At 39.4% G+C, this 17,334-nt stretch overlaps 1 protein-coding gene across 3 annotated transcripts in view; it reads right to left on the reverse strand.

Annotated features, from left to right (window-relative positions):
• The window catches only part of MARCH1 (membrane associated ring-CH-type finger 1), a 494,748-nt gene that overhangs the window by 155,391 nt on the left and 322,023 nt on the right, over positions 1–17,334 (reverse strand). For 2 of the 3 annotated variants that reach the window (XM_025200549.1, XM_006020828.3), the window contains one exon: positions 16,714–16,853. The exons of the other annotated variant lie outside the window; for it this stretch is intronic. In XM_025200549.1, coding sequence (XP_025056334.1) covers positions 16,714–16,853 — 140 coding nt within the window. The remainder of the gene's footprint in view (positions 1–16,713; positions 16,854–17,334) is intronic. 3 annotated transcript variants of the gene reach the window in all.

The following is a 17,334-nucleotide window of genomic DNA, read 5'->3' on the forward strand; positions in this document are numbered from 1 at the left end:
CTCAATTTATCAGCCTTAGAAAAATTAAGGGCAAATCAATCCTGCTGGGATTCAAACCAATAATTCCAGATAACATGAGATTCAGAATAAATGTAATGAATGAAACTTATTATTTCAATGAGTTTGACTATGCTTCACCTATTATTCTAAAAGCTACCTGATATAGAAACAAGCAGTAACGGAGCTGAACCATAGCAATGTAGAGTAATTCCTTTCCAAGGTTTCCAAACTGCACAATTATATTACAGTATGTCATACCATAGTGTATTTTCATTTTTTCCATACCTACAGATTGTAGGATGTGATAAACAGTGCATAATATATTTTATTTGTTGAATAATGCTAGTGTTTTTGGACTTCCATTGGTATAATCATTCATTTTTTGTAAATAAAAAAATGGCCGTTTACTTGCTGGTATATTACAGTAGGGAAAATGTGATTCAAAGTGAATGGCAAGTTATGTGTGGAAGTTGACAAGCTGGAAAGTGTAGGGTATGAAATGTATTTGTTTTCCTATCCTTGGAGAATTACTGAATTGTTAAATTCAATTTTATTTCCCTGGGATAAAACTGGCATATCCTGTATATGCACTAACGTTTCTGTGTAGTATCAGCATGCTGCCCACACTGGATTCCAAGTGGGATTTTCTATGTGGAATTTTGCAAATCTGATACAGTAGAATCACAAGATTGTTCTGCAGCCTAATTAACCTAATTACACTCACCAGTTAGTTATGTAAATGAGAAAATAATTAACATGACACTAAACCTATCTATCTTTTCAGGTAATTATGCATCCTTCATCTTTGTTGCAACTGAGCATTAGCATTTGGTTTTTAAGGTACAAAATTTACTTGCAACAAAGCAGACTCAGTTTGATGGTGTCATACAAAAAAAGAAAAAAAGAGTTAAGGAAAACAGTCTTGTTCTTCTAGAGTGTCTTAAAACAAGTCCATTCCTCTGGAAAATCAGTAAGTTGTTATAGCATCCTTGATTAAAATCAAGTGGTCATTTATTTCTAGCTCAGATTAAGAGATTTTTTTTATTCTGAAATTAAATTTTAGAGTTCATCTATAGCTAAATAATTACTGCACTAGCCAATACTGTCAGCTAGCTAGCAGAGTATAGGCACAAAAAAACAAATGGAGCTAGCTGTATGTTTGCTAGTCTAAATTTATTGAAAAAAACTCATCTGTAGTGGAGTACATTCCACTTGTGCATTTTTGTATTATTACATGGGGAGCTATGATCTTCATCTCTATTTTAAACACCACTTATCTGAACCTTTAGTTAACAAATATGGATATTTTCCCTCACTTATGCTTTTAGGAGATGGACACAGACTGCGTGGTATCTCTGGTTTCATCTAAGAAAAGCTCTCCTGCACAGATATACACATTCAGCTGACTCATCCTCTGAATTTCATATCTATCTATATATGGAAGACTATTTTGCTAGTTGAAACAAATGTATAATAAATATCTAATTAAGCTTCAGTTCAGGATTAAGTACTTGCTTATGTTGCATTGTAATCAATGGGACATGAAAATATGTGCAAGTGCTTCAGTAAGTTTGTTATTACAATACATATCTCTGATAAAGAGAATGTATCATCAATCATTGTTGAGTATTTTTATTATGCTAGTGTTTAAAGACCTCAATCAGTACCCCAACTAATACTAGGCACTAAACTAGCAGCAGAACTAAGGCAGGGCAACTAGGGCAGTAGCCCCTGGTGCTGATTTAGGGAGAAAATTAAGAAATAGCTGCTGCTCGCCCAGCCACACAATTGCACTATGGGGGACATTAGCAGTCAGAAATTCCCACCGTCTCTGTGCACTATAACTGCTCCAGATGCCCTGAACATATACGTAGGAAGACTCTGTAACTCTTTCAGCCATAGTTCTGCAAATTATTACGCAGACTTGTAACTTTATTAATCTAAGTATCCCTATTCAATAAACTGGACTACCTTCATATATGAGCATTTACAAAAGGAGTACATAAATAGACAACATGAACAAGACATAAGTAAGAATGTCAAACATACACATCTCATTACTTACAATTTTTTTAAATTATCTCAAAGCATCCTTTACACTACATTGAGGTACATAATTACTGGAATTAAACCAAAAATTGCCAATACTCCATAAAATGGAACTACTGTGAGCTAGGCAGCCTAGAAGCTCCAAAGCTGCACAGCCTAAGTTGACTGCCAAGGAGATGGAAGCCTTACAAATTCCAAAAAGCCAAAGCTGCTGAAGAGCAATGAGCTTGGAAACTTAGGAGATGAAACTGCCAGAGCTTCAGGCTCCCAACTTCTTGTCAGCTTATGAGACAAGCTTCCAAGAAGCCAGGCAGGTGAACTGGCAGGAAACCAAGTATTTTTACAATGGAAACATGCCTAGTTTCTGACAGTTTCATCAGAATTTAAACACTCTTGCAGAACATTTAGATTTTGATAAATCTGAAAACTCTGACAAAAAAGTACTCCATACATTATGCTTCTAAGTGCCTCAACTAACATACTCCATCGAGGGTGACATTGTGCCCAACACAGCCACCCAACAAAAATAAGTATGCATGTGTATGTAGGTGAAGGCATTACTGAAGCAACTAACTGCATGGTGCCTCTTTGGTCCCTCTGCAGTCCTTGCTATCAAAGGGCAAAAAATTCCAGAGCACTTGTGTGATTTAGGAGCCTAATTCCCACCAATGCCTAAGTGCCCAAATCACATTTGAAAAGGGAGTCTTGGCCTTGTAAGTCATTGGGGCACTTCTGAAACTTAATGCAGCTAGAGGCAATGATGGGGTTCAGATAGATACGATGGCAGGAAGAGTATCCTGCACAGACAATTACAGCTATGATGATACCCAGTGAACAGGAGGACCCAGAGAGCAGACTACTGGACTAACAGGGATCGATGAATGGCTGTAACCAGAAGAACAACTGAATAGAAGATAATTACATTTTAGAAATTGTTGGGTTTTTTTCACTGAAGAATGAGAAGGAGAAACATGGAAAAAATGGGGTAGCAAAAATGAAGACAAGAATAGATGATAAAGGTCGTCCATTGATAGACACTGGCAGAATCTTGAGGAAAATTCAGGCTGAAATACAGAGGGGGGAGAGAGAGAGAGAGAGAGAAGACAAAATCATCTGCAGACAAAGGAAGATGTTAGGGAGCCTGAGATTCATAGTGACACCAGGAAGGAGCAGGATTTCTAGATTACTAAAAACGATAGACAGGTCTGCCGTTAGAGCAGAACCAGAGAACTGACCTATCTGCCAGGAGTGAGGATACAAGATATAGACCTGAGACTGCAAAGTATCCTGTTGGGAGCCTGCTGTAATGGATTAAAGATGACAACCATCTAACTGAAGTTCATCATCTAAAGTTTGGTCTCAGAGGCTATGGACAGAAGTTACACATAAACCAGTTTAAGTGATCAGAAACTGGTTTAAACATGTAACAGAACAGAAGTTCCATGCACATAAACCAGTTTCAAAATGGCTGACACTGGTTTAAGATAAACCTGGCTGAATGTAGTATCATACTTAACTGATTTGGGTCAAACCAGTTTATGAAACTTTTGTCTCAGACTGCTTCCTGGTTCAAGTTAAATCACAGTCTCCCAGCATCCCAGCATGCTTTCCAGCCCTGGGCTAGGCTGTGATCTCTGTTCCAGAGGGCAGGGCTGGCCCCACCCCTCTGCTCCCTAGCTGGAGAAGTGAGGGCTGACTGACAAGGGCATAGGGGGGCAAGCCCAGCTGGAGATGCAGCCCAATCTACAGGGGCAGGAGGACTGCCCCCCCCCCCAGGCAAACCCCAGCTGGGATCTGGGGCCAGGGAGGGGGTTAAACACCTCTTCCCTTGCTCAAACTTACTGCTGGCTGCAACTGTGGACTACAAATCCCAGAGGCACCTGGAAACAGGAAGAGGAAATGAACAACCCTGCAGAGTCCTGCTGCTGTAATTCTGGACTGCAAATCCCAGAGACTTGGGGTCAACAGGAAGAGGAGGAAGTGAACACACAGCCAGATAGCCATGCTATAGCGCCCCTAGCTTCTGGCCTATGTCACTGCAGGCCTGTGGCTGCATTTTCTGAATCAAAGCTAAATGACTGTTCACTTTTGTTTCAATTTGATCTATGCAGTTTAGACTAACCTGCAAAGACTGAATCAATTCAGCCTTAGGCCTTTTGACTGTGTGTACTTAGCCAAAGAATCAGGTTTTTCCAATTAAAAAGATTCAAGCTCTAGGACATAATCCGGCTGGGGAAATTGAGTGATACCAGAGAAAGTCAACTGAGACGTTTGCATACAAATGATCCTGAGCAACAAAAGGAAGGAACTAGAATTCCTAATGTAGCTAAGAATAACTGATATGATAGGACAGAGACATAGTTAAATAAAGATCATGAGTGCAGAAAGATACGCAATGTTCAGAACCAACCAAAATATATCTGGATTTCTCATTTTTTCAGCTCAGATATATGAAAATGCAAGGAGTTCATCAGTAAGAAAAATCAGAAAAGATGACAGACCTGGGTGTGTTAGTCACTCACAGTGCAACTCTTAGCAACTGATGTGATACTGCTGTGAAAAGCAGGGTAGAGATGTACCTTATGAACAAACTGAATCAGAGACACATTTTTTTTCCCTAATTCATCATCTATCTATCTATCTATCTATCTAGGCTTAGTCCATCTGTCTGTTTGTCTGTTTCTATGTTTGTCTATCTGTCCATAACACACTTGTGGGGCATGGCTCTGAGTGGGGCATGGCTCTAGCCAGTGCTGTCAAGAATGACAGGTGGGGAATGGCTTCAGCGGGGTGGGCCAGGCAGATGCAGAATTGGGGGAAGGGGGATGGCACAGAGCTGGATGCGGAGCGGGGGAGGTGTGGCACATGATTGGACATGTAGCGGCAGCAGCGTGGGGCAGTGGGTGGCAGTGGCCACTACCATGTGCAAGCTTCCCCCCATCCTGCTCCTGGGAGGCAGTGTTTTTTCCCCCTGCCCTGGTCATTCTTGATGGGCAGTTTGCTAGTTGTATTAATATCTGATTAAGTGGGCTTGGGTTCACTAAAGCTTATGCATCTCTGATTAAAGTTTGTCCCTGCCCTGCCATCTGCCTGACTTCAGAATAATACATCTAACTACCTCTCACTGCTGTGATGAAAAACAAATGAATTTCTAAGATATAGTGGGATTACACTTTTAAAATGTACCAGACAGGATAATTTCATTAGAAATAGGGAAGCGTCAGTCCCATTGTGCAAGATAATAACGAGCACTCATTTAGACTACCGAGTACAAGGATGAAGAATTCTAATTGGAACATATGCATGGAAGAATATAAAGAAGGATGATCAAAAATTATTTTGAGAAGACTATTATAGCTTGTTGTTTAACCTAGAAAAATGAAGGTAGAGAGGTGAAATGATGATTCTCTTAACATGACAGACTGAAAAGGACTACTCAGCTAAATCATAACTTCAAAAAAAAATTGGGATACATATAAATTTAGTCTGGAATTTAGAAGGAAGATTAAATTAAAGAGGAATAAAATTCTAGTAAGAGCAGGGACCTCCTAGGTCATTAAGTCCAGTCCCTAGTTTGTATGGCAACCATTTAACTAATGATTCCCATACCTTATTCACGTCACACCCTCAGACACAATCAGAAGGTGTAAAATCATACACTTCAGGAACACCCTAAATTTGCCATAGAAAGGAAAAAGCAGAGGCAATGAGCATATTGCCTGTGCCCTGCTAATGCAATGACCAACAACCCAAATGGCTTTGAGATATAATATATGAGATGGTTGCTTCTGATAGGGGGAAATGGACTCAACAGCCAAAAGATGTCCTGTCCAGTCCTAAACAACTAATAAAGAACCATTATGATAATCCAATAAATTTAAGTACGAAAATTAACTCGTATATAAGGTTGTAAACAGAAATTGTATAATAAGATACTGTCTTCTTTGAGAAATTCTATGCAATCCTGTCATTATAGCATGAATCATAATGAACATGCATAGGAGTACAGATTCAGGACTTCATATGCAACCTTTACTGTAGTGTTTGGGTGCTTGGGCATGTAAATAAATGTTGCCCTGCATGAACTAGTTAAATAAATGTACAATTATAGCCAATTCAATGAATCTTAAGATGGACTGACATATTTTTAACTTGCACAATTCTGCCTTCTAGTTTTACAGTGGGATTAATTAAAGAAGAAAAAGCTTAACTTGAATTTGTTATCATGCTCTGCCACTTCCCTCAAATTACTTTTTCTTTATTTAAAATATTAGTTTTCTAAAGCTGAAGTCCTTCCTCTAGTTTCAAAATAATTACTGTACTGGCAGCAACTTTGTGAGCTTTTTCACAAACTGCTCATAATAGAAGTTCCAAAATGGGAAAGAGGAGTCTTCTCAATTAGGATCTCCATAAAGCAAGGATACTTATTTAAAAAGCATATAAAAACAGATTTTGTAACCATATAATAACCACTAAACTGACTGTGGACAGATTACTCCAGCTAGCTGGCTCCACCAACTGAGAAAGAAGTATTTGTTTCTCATTGAGTTACCAAAATATTGCATAAACATAGTTTTAGTTTAATGGTTCACCAACCATGAGATTTTATGTGATCTGTTTAATTACAACAAGGCTTTTAAATATATTTTTTTCAGAATAGCTCACAGTTTTATTCCTGTTTAACTCACTGATTTATGTCAGTCCCTTGTCCTTGTCATATTGAATGTAATATTTGAATGTTTGTAATAGTTGCCCATTAGCCAGTTTAGGAAAAAGACAAGATTTATCTTCTTATCTAGGCCATTGTTTTGGTCTACATGGGGAAGGTCCTGACTTTGCTCAAAGTCTTCACTCTTGAATTTTATCTTTAGAGGCCTTTAACTAAGTTAACCTAAAAATGACTCTTAAGCAAACATCCCACATTCCGAGAAATCAAACCCTAGGAGCCTTTTAAAAGATTGGAAATAAAAGTCAATTCAGTGATATGGAAATTCCCCAAAGTAATTTCAATGGTCAACAAAAGAAACTAATTACCAAGCAAAAGAATCTGTTAAGTAAGATCTGAGCCCAAATTTGGGAGTAGTGACAGGTTTGGGTAGGAGGGGCCCAAGACGGCAACTCACTCAATAAAAACTAACCTACTGTTCCAATTTGGAGGTAACCTCACTTGCAGAACAATGAAGGAAGAGTTGCAAGTGCAGGCCGGATCAGACTGATCACCTGAACCACCCTCTCCATGAACACGAATCTCTTAGTTCACGCTGAACCTGCGGAGCACCCGAAAGGGACTGAAGGAAGGGGACTTAGTCCTATCAGTATTGAGGCCAGCCCATTGAACCGTATTGCTGAGGCCAGCCGATTAAATTGTACTACTGAGGAATTAAACCATATCTAGATGTTTGGCTTCTCGGAATTCTAGGATTGTAAGTATATTATGAAAAATAATAGTATTGATTCAAATTTAACTTTGAGTTGTAATTGTAATTGTTTTAAGGAAGTACATTTGGAGCATTGTTTCTGATATATGTAGTTATTGTGTTCTTAATGTTTTTGGTATTTCTTAAAGCTAAGCAGTGTTATATGTGTAGCAAAGAATTTTAAAATAAAATTGTGTTGTATGAATTAAGAATGTAATCATTGTGAAATCGTGCAAGTAGCTAAAAATTTCCCCAGCCAGTGCATCAAACAAATCAGTAAGTTGTGTGGGATTTTCTCTATTCCATAACCCACTAGAGACAGTCTTGATGTTGGATTGATTTATTGGTGCCCTTATCCTCCACTGGTCTCCCATTCCATGGTGCAGTGTGATGCTTCCATACAATGGATGTTCAACAAGTATCTTTACTAGCCTCCTCAAAGGCAGTCCTATTTTCAGGTTTGCTAAAAGCTGAATTAACTGATGTTAAAATTGCTCTGCTAAAAGCTTCTCTTTTTCACATTAACTGATCCCTAATTTATATGGGGTGACATGAGCTGCTAAAGGCACCCAGAATCCAGAAGACAAGAATATGGCACCTACTCTTGGGCTGATAGTACTGTGGAGGCAGCACAGCAGAGTGGATAGGCCACAGTCCTCAACAATCCTGGACTCTGCTCTCTCACTAATTCTATTATTTGTAACTGTAACAGCCCTGTCCTTCCCCAGAAGGATTTGAACCCTAAGGCTAGGCACAGACATTACACATAAAGTGGTTTAAGTGATCAGAAACTGGTTTAAACCTGTAACAGAACAGATGTTCAGTGCACATAAATGAGTTTGAGATAAAATTGGTTGAATATAGCGTCAAACTTAACTGATTTGGGTCAAACCGGTTTATGCAATGTCTGTCTCAGACCCTTTGCTGGTTTCAGATAAACCAGACACCCCCAGTATCTTGGCATGCTCTCTGGGCTGGGTGGGGCTCTCTACTCCACAGCAGGACTGGCCCCTCCCCTCTGCTCTCTGGCTGCAGCCCCTCCCTCCCCCGCAACCTTCCCTCTCACCGCTCCCTGCTAAGCAAGAATTCCCCCCTCCCCTCTGCCTTTCTGAGGAGGTGTCTGTGTATTAGTAAGAGACCACATGCTGGCTATGGTCCCTGCTGAATCAACAGGTAGAATAAAAAAGTAGCTGGTAACGTCCCTCTGTTCTTTTCTTAATTGGGCGATAAACACTGTTATGAATTCCCTGCTGAGCCAATCACAGCGTCCTGCTTAGCCTGGCTATGCCCCCACCCCCCCACAGCTCCATGCTGTGGAAGGAATGGAGGACTGCTCTAGCACCCCCTGGCTTCTATCCTGAGCCACTGCAGGCATATGCCTGCATTACTGGGATGTCTCTCCAGTTACAAAACTGATTTAGCCTAGCTGGGTTAGACTAGCCTGCAAAGATTGAATCAATTCAGGCTCAGGCTATTTGAATGTCTGTCCCTACCCTAAATCTTCAGCACCATTCTCTACTATTTGGTAGATGACTTATCTTCTGTGGACCAGTAACTAGAGAAGAAAGTGGAACACACTGAAGTAGTAAGCTAAATATGCATAAGTAGCCTCATTTTTTAGAAAAAGTAGCACTTCTGAGGCAATGTGACTTAGCAGCAGAGACATGTGCCTTCCAGATAGCAACCTGGTTTCTATTTCCAGCTTGTGAACAGAATATAAACCCCAATTAATGAACAGAATTGTGAAAAGAATTATAAAGCTCAATTAGTGAAAGAAAGGAATTTAAAGGAAGGAAAGAAAGGAATTTAAAATGCATGTTACCTCCTGCTTCCTTTGGCAGTGCTCATCTTAGATCAAAAGTTTTTTTGACTAGAAACTCTCTGCAACAGTATGCAGTGGCAGTATCTGGCTGAGTGCTGTCTGGGGGCACTGGCAGATGCTATTTTCATTCCATGACAGAAACTGTAGAATTTTGTCACAGAATGGAAAAGTTGCACATTGTTCTGTGCCAGTTATTCAGGGACCCACTTCCCTCAATGGAAAAAAAAGTGCAATAAGAGCTTGCTCTGGTAACACTCACAAGCTGAGGGAGCTGTTGAGCTGATGCCAGTGTGTCCTGTGGTGTCCCCTCTCTCCATGAGTTCCTGAGTTTAGCCAAGTGTAGAGCACAGTACTGACTGGCTGTCCAACCAGGGACTTACCATGTTACCCCTCAACTGTCTCTACTGCCTGATCAATCTGGTTTTTTTTTCCCCCGGACCCTCTTTCTAAGCCCAGAATGGGTCCAGATTGGCCTGGCACCCTGCAGCCCCCATTAGGGCAGATATTGGTACTGTTGTGCATGCTCTTATCCTCCAGGCAGTGCATTCACGAAGAGTGGGGGACCTGGCCATGATCCTTTGTGCTCTGTGTAAATGGACAGATGTTAAACTATCACAGGATACTTCTATACCACAAAGTTGCTGTTTCAGCCAACAGTTCCTTTGTGGTGCCTTTTTGGTGGCAAATGCATCATTTTCATCTCGGAACAATTCTTTTAATGTCTGGTATGTTATGATTTTTCATGGAAAACTCACATATAGTCTGTGACAAATGTAACATCTGCCAGGACCCTGAAAGTTCCATTCTGTAAAGGGATAAGAGGTAGGTAAATAATGGATTTTTTGGTATGGTCCAAACAAGAAAAGATTTCATGCCAATTTAATTTATTCAGATCAAACTTTAAAATATTTTTAAAAGAATTTTGACAAACTAAAGCAAACATTGGCAAACACTGGCAAACTAAGGCAAACATTGTTTCGGGTCTACTCAGAACAAAATGTTTTGTTTAGTTTTAAGGTTATTTACCCTATTGTAACAATTCTTTCCCCGCCCCCAACAAGCACTTGGTTAATTTTATTTTTCCATGCTAACTCTGGCTACGGACTGCTCTCCCAAGAGAAACAATGACATTATACTGCAGGGAGACACAGGCAGTCTGGATCAGCCAATAAGGGCTGTTCTGTGCACTGTTGCCATCTGTCACTAGGCAGACTGAAGAAGCCTGCAAACCACTGAGATGTATGCACAAGGGACCCCTCACGTGCACTGTCAGCCCTGCAAGTTCTCTGCTTTTCAAGGGCTCAGTATTCAAATGTCTGTTCAGGTGTCTCTGGGTAAGTCTTTCTACCAGGAGAATAAGCCTGGGAGAATTCTCTCAGATTATTTGAATATGTCTATGTAGTCTCCTTCTCTCCACTATTATATTATTATAACAGTTGTAGATAATCTTTTCCTGCCTATCTTAGAATGGAATCTTACAATTTTCATTTTATAGCTTTATAATTTTCCTACATACCCAGTTCTTGTATATTCAAAATATTAAAACAAATTTCTTCTTCTTCTTCAACACCACATATTTTGAATGTCCAAGCCAAGCTTTTTTAGTTAAACAATAAGAAAAAGTCCAGATTTTTTTAAAAGGGAAGAAAAAGTATATTTTCAAAACCCATTAACCTGAAAGCCCTTACTGAATGTTAACAAACTGCCTATTATAAAATACAGCATGCAACATTTTCTCACGATCATTCACCTTTAAGGGAAAACTTTAGAAAGGTTTAGGACAGCTAATTCCTGTTTTAACTATAAAACAGATATTTCCACTCTATAATATACAGCTGCAAACTTTCTCACAAACATACATATGTATGTGAATAAAAACACTTATACCAAGCACTATCTCAGAGTGGTCTCTGTAGAAAATAGTTACAACTGCTAACAGCAATTTTAACCATACTCAATCTGTCGCAAGAGGACAACACTCATAGCAGTAAAACTACAAAGAAATGAATGGATTTAAAGGATTTGTTTAACTGGATGGAATTCAGGAAACCATCAGAAGTGCAGCTTCTGACTGAAGAAGCATTTAGCTGAGTAACAGCAGTGCAAGTGAAGGTCAGAAGAGGAAAGACTAGTCTGGAGCAATACATTTTTATAGAGATGCAACACAATTAATGAGACCCTCACACTTCGTAATAATTCTTTCAAAAAGGCCTGGGATTAAGGAATTAGGGAACAGACATTTATCATGAAGAGATTTTTCTGTGCGATTCTGACAGAGGAATAATAAAAGGTTTTAAGTGCACTGCACTCAAATAGAAATATCTACCTGCTGACCTATATCTTCATACTAGGAAAGATTGTTTCTATCATCCACTTTATCTCCTTGCAAAAACATGATCATTCCTTACAATTTATGAAAGATGACAACAAGGTCTTCCTGCCTCAAAGCCCAGAACACGTAGTGAAGATCGAGAACCATGTCCACCCAGGTGATGGAACGGTAGAGAGAAATCCTTCAAATAGAAGGCCTATGGCCAACTTACCTTCCAAAATTCTTGCTTTATTTACTTTACTGCAATTAACAAAAAGATTGAAGCCTTAAGGAACTTAAGTAGGCTAAAAGGCAGGCCAGGAAGAGTTAAGAAGTATGGGGGCCTGAGGTTCTGTGAAGAGTGAATTAGAACATTTGGGATCTGTTCAGGAACATCTTGAGATGGATGGAATCAGTACCAACTATGACAATAGATAAAAAACACATAGGATGCTATGAACAAACCTGAAACAATACATGTGGAGGGAATGCTGTATATGAATAAATTTATTAATCAAAAAATTGTAATGGCACAAAACAAGACTGATCATGAGGAAAGTATGTAAACTGACATACGAAACTGGGTACAGTAGACATAAAAGCTAATTATAAAGATAATTCATCAGTAAATAGCAATATATAATGATACATGGCTGATATAAACACTTTTAATGTATAAAAACAGTAGGATAGAGAAGCATGTTGGTGTTTAACCCTGTACCATCCCTGCTACATAAAGGCTACATTAAATTTATACTTACTAAAAGGCTGTCCTGCATGCTTATTTGAACCATGCTGCAGTAAGACCTAACAGGTTCTTGGAAGCAACAGCATCATCTACACTGCAGACATGGGTGGATCCACTCCCTTACTATAGACAGATATAGCACATCTCCCCCCAAATCATGGGGTGATGGGGGTGAAGCATGGCTAGAACCTTCATCCCCTTCAGGAGACACTGGGTCAGCATCCCAGGGAGGCAAGGAGCGGCAGATGACATGGGGGGGTGCATCAACCTACCTGGCAGCACTAAGGCCACAGTCCCCAGCTCAGACAGGTAGCAGGGAGTCCCAGAATTTCATTCTTCTGGGGACTGAATCCCTGTGTCGAGCCCACTAATTCTTCTACGTTATACAGTAAGAGCACAAAAATAGCAAGATTATCAATCTTGAATAAAAAATAGAAGCAGGCCACTGCAAAGAATGTTATGCTACAAATGTTATGAAAGGAATGATTGGTGTGCCAAAGGTAAATTCTGGGCATGAATAAAACAAAGATTTATATGATATCAGTGGAGCCAAGATTTCACCCCAAAAGCAAGTTGTGCATTACTAGTAAAATTATACTAGAACATTTTTATAACACATAAATAGCTTAACACTTTTCAAAACACTTTAAAAGACACTATGGGCACGTCCAGACGAGTGTGATCATGCAGCATGTGGTGCTGCAAACATGTCTGCAGTGCCACATACCACACAGTCCAGAGTTCTCTGTGCTGCAAAAAATGTGGGGGAAAAAAACGGAGCAGCACACACTCAGGCAGCATATGCTGCTAAAAAGTGGAGCTGCGCCACTTGGAGCCATGCTGAGGCTGCTGGTCAGGCTCCACCCAGGAGGATCACTATGGCTGCAACTCCGGGAGGCCCTCAGGACCCCAGGTAAGGCTGTTGGGGCCAGCACAGAGCTGACTAAAGCCTCTACTATGTCACCTGGGTCAACTTGCCATGCGCCAAAGTGCACGTGGCACAGGTGTTCCCCGGGGACAAGGTGTGCCGCTGCTACTTGTCCCCAGGGAACCAAATGTCCACACACATCTGGACGTACCCTATCAGTGTCAATGAGTAGTGTTAGTTTATGGTGCTAAATGGACTTTAAAGTGACAGGAAATTCCAGGTCATGCAAACACAAACGCAGTTGCATCAACGTAAATGGGAAATTTTGTTTTGTCTACACATGCCCAATATGCTCAATTTACAGAGAAGAGAAAGTTGGGGAGGTGTCAGGTTACAAACATACCCACAGAAAATATATATGTGATTGTAGTGATTTAAAATTACACTTTTACTTATGTATATGAAATATATATAATTTCATAAGTTTCTGGCCCATGAGGTTTGTTATAGCTTCATTCAACTTCTTTATTTCTCTCTTTTAGGCAGCCAAGTTACTAAATATTATCCTACTGCACCCTGTGAAACAACCAAAATACAGCCTACATGTGTCTCCATTTTATGTGTCCCCTTATGTGTCTCCATTTTAGCCTGAGAGGTACCTAGGTGATTAGATTTAGGACAGTTCACATAAGCAGTGTTAGATGTCTATGTTGTCACACTTCTATCTGGGAATGTACATACATTCTGAGAAGAAAAAATTGTTTGGTAATATTTTTTTTGGATCCACTGTAGAGTTGGGAGAAATGTTAGACAAGCTTTCAGGAAACTGTCCTTCCTCCGTTCTAGAAAAGAAGGAGCTACAGTTTAAGCTAAATACCAGGTAAAGCAATGATTTTTAACTCCATTCTGTAAATTAATATAGTCACTTAAAGAAGGGGAAGAGGGGCAGTAAACCTGTAAAGCAAAGAGATATTATCCAAAGTACCTAACAAACCTAGTAAAAGCCAGTAAAGGCAACTTAAATTCTTTAACATTTCTCCAAAGTATATCATATGGTCAATACAAATCTCACTTCTTGCATATTGCCTGGACTATCACAGCTACAACGACAGTAAGACCCTACTACATAAATCCTGAATGAGTTCCTGAATTCTTAGTCAAAGGATAACCATAGAGAAGGACTAATGTTTGGTTTGACCCAGTGCTCATATTGCTCACCTTCGGCCCAACAGCCTAATTGTTAAGACACTTGCCCAGCAGGTGAAGACAGGTTCTGGGCCCAACTTAGGATTCCCAAGAGAGATGCCTAACCACCGAGGGTAGGTAGAATTGAGAGCATCCTCCATCCCCTCCTGGTGAAGATGGATTGCTGGGTACCCAAAAGTGAAAGTTGCATGAGTCAGAAGGAAAGCAAGTAAGAGGTAGTGTGGCCCAGTAAAATGGGCAGTTTCATGCTGTTGTCTGGCAGTTAGATGCCCTGGAAAGTATCTCTTCTGAGTGAACTGGATCTCAGTAAGACAGGAATATATAAGGCTGCCTGTAACCCCATCTTTTTGGAGAATGGGAGGGGCATGCATGCCTTGCTTAGGTGGAAAAGACAAGCTTCTGGAGGTGTGTAAGGCTTCCAGTTTCATGAATGGGAGAACCATTCATCTCTGCTGGGACTAATAAGGTGTAATAGGACCTTTGGCAATACCCACAGAAAGGATGGGAGAATTATGTACCTTAGATGTAGAAAAGTATCATGCTCCTGAGAGAGACTGTAATATTAGCACAGACAGAGCTATGCCCTTAAACACTTGACCTATAGGTATGGTAGTAAACTGGAATTGTGCCATATTAAGTAAAGCTACAGAGGCTTTTTCATCATAGTTTAAACCTCTACTAAATATATGGCTGAATCTGTTTGTCCCCAAGCCTCCCCCAGTACTTCTCCATACTACCATGTTTGTCAGTAAAGAAACCTGGTTTTAAACAATTATTCATTTTTCTGTTTGGATGTCAGGTCCTTGTTTCGACAACTGAAGGGCTGTTCTCTTTCCAGTTTCCTGTTCTAATGTTTCTTTTTGACAGCTCTTTAGTAATGCTTGACTTGATATGCCTGCCTCATGTAAAACACTGAAAATGTTAAATATTCCTGAAGCTAACAAGGGAAAATAAAAAGCCAAGTGGAAAAACTGACAGAACATTTGTTCTTGTTTAAATAGCAAGTCTCCATCATCATATTACAGAAGCTATAACAGGCACCTCAGTAAAAAGAGTCTATATATAATAAATACCCCAACTCAAAACAAGTGAAAAATACTGAATTAAATTTCAAAAGAGGCCCATTTAACATGCAGTGTGATATGACTCAAACTGAGTGGTTTCTTTTGAATCCTAAAATGTTCATTTTAAAATTCATTAGCTCTTACGAAGAATCAACCATTACCATCCATGAAATAAACTGGGAGGAAACAAGATGATCTAAGATGAGTTGATATGAATGGCATACTCCATCAACATCCAGTAAGAACCATGGCTTGTTTTACGTGAAGAACTGGATTTACAACCAGAGATCTCTCTTTCCAAGTGAGAAAAGACAAACAGTATACATTTCTCCCACTTAAGTTGTACCTGATATCATAATCAACAGAACTTTTCCTGCAGGCAGGAAGAGTTCGACACAGTTTTAACAAAGAGCGAAGTACATAAAACACATTTACTGGTGCTGCAGCTATTCTGCAACCTTTATACACATTCATAGTCTTTACTTACCTGAAGAGCCCAACTGAGAAAAATGTAACTTGCATAAGTAAAAATTGCAGGATCACACCCTTGTCAGATAGGTTGAAATATTCACCTTGTGTAAGTTATCATAGTTCCAGTGAGTTCATGAACCTCAATGGATCTATGACAGTTAACAAGATTTGAGCAGCTATGCCTCTAAGTTTACATGCACAAAAACAACTCTTTTTCTGTAACACACCATAACAAGTGTACTTTAAAATAACAGCTCTCTCTATAAGTTAATAAATGATAATATCTTTACATATTATTCATTTTATTCATGATGGACAGCTGTACACTACAAGCAGAGAGTGCTTTTAGATAAGCTCCAGCTCTATTCCTCATGAAACAAGTTTTTGGTTAAGATCAACAAAAAGACTAGATGTGCCCCACCCAAAAGTAAGACTTCTTTCTGATTGAAGAATTCACTGTACAGCTTAAAAGAAAAATTTTCCATTGAAAAATGACGAGTGTGATCTTACATTTGCCATCCATAAAACACCAGTAATTCACAGCCATAGCATGCAAACCTCAATGGATAATGCATCACATGAAAATGAAAAGCTAGCAAATGAAAACTGAATTCAAAAGCAGAAAATTGCAGGTGTTGCTATAGGGTTTCAAATAGTAAAAGATGAAAGGCAAACATTATGTTTCTTACAAAGTATTTTAGCACCTTTGAGGTTCATCTGTACATGCCACCATGAGGAAATAGAACTTTTCACTCACCAAGGTAGAGTTATGTGAAGCATCACCTGAGACCTCGGGTGTTCTTGTGCTGTTTGGGAGTCTGTGAGGGTTACGAGCTATCGCTTGACACCAGCCCAACATTTTCTCCTTCCACTTATCCCTTCTCAATTTCTGAAATTCTGAAAATAATTTAGATTCCCTGAAATATTGAAACTTTGAGTTTGTTGTGTGCATGTCTCTGGATGCATGCCTTTAAATAGCACTTTAGACTGTGTCTAAACAAGTTAATAAACAATTTTAAAAGAAAAATAGTTTAAATACCTTGAAGGGTTAAACCATGCAAACAGTTAGAGAGCTATGCACTTATTATAAGTATTGCATGCATTAATACTAGTTTAGTGCCAGCAAATCTGGTTTCCCAAAATGACAAATATCTCTTGCTGAAACATGGCACCTTATAAAGAAGGTTCTTTTCAGGAATTATATTATTGGACAGCTATGAGAATGGTATTATTCCTACAACTATTGAGTGTCTGCATATAAGTGCTACACATTCCCTGAACCAATTGGAAATCAAATTTCAGTCAAGAGCCCTAAAGCTGGAGAACAAAATGAATACAGATCAACTGTGTAAGTACACATACATACAAATAAAGCAGA

The sequence above is a fragment of the Alligator sinensis genome, unplaced genomic scaffold, assembly GCF_000455745.1.
Source record: "Alligator sinensis unplaced genomic scaffold, ASM45574v1 scaffold49_1, whole genome shotgun sequence".
NCBI lineage: Eukaryota > Metazoa > Chordata > Crocodylia > Alligatoridae > Alligator > Alligator sinensis.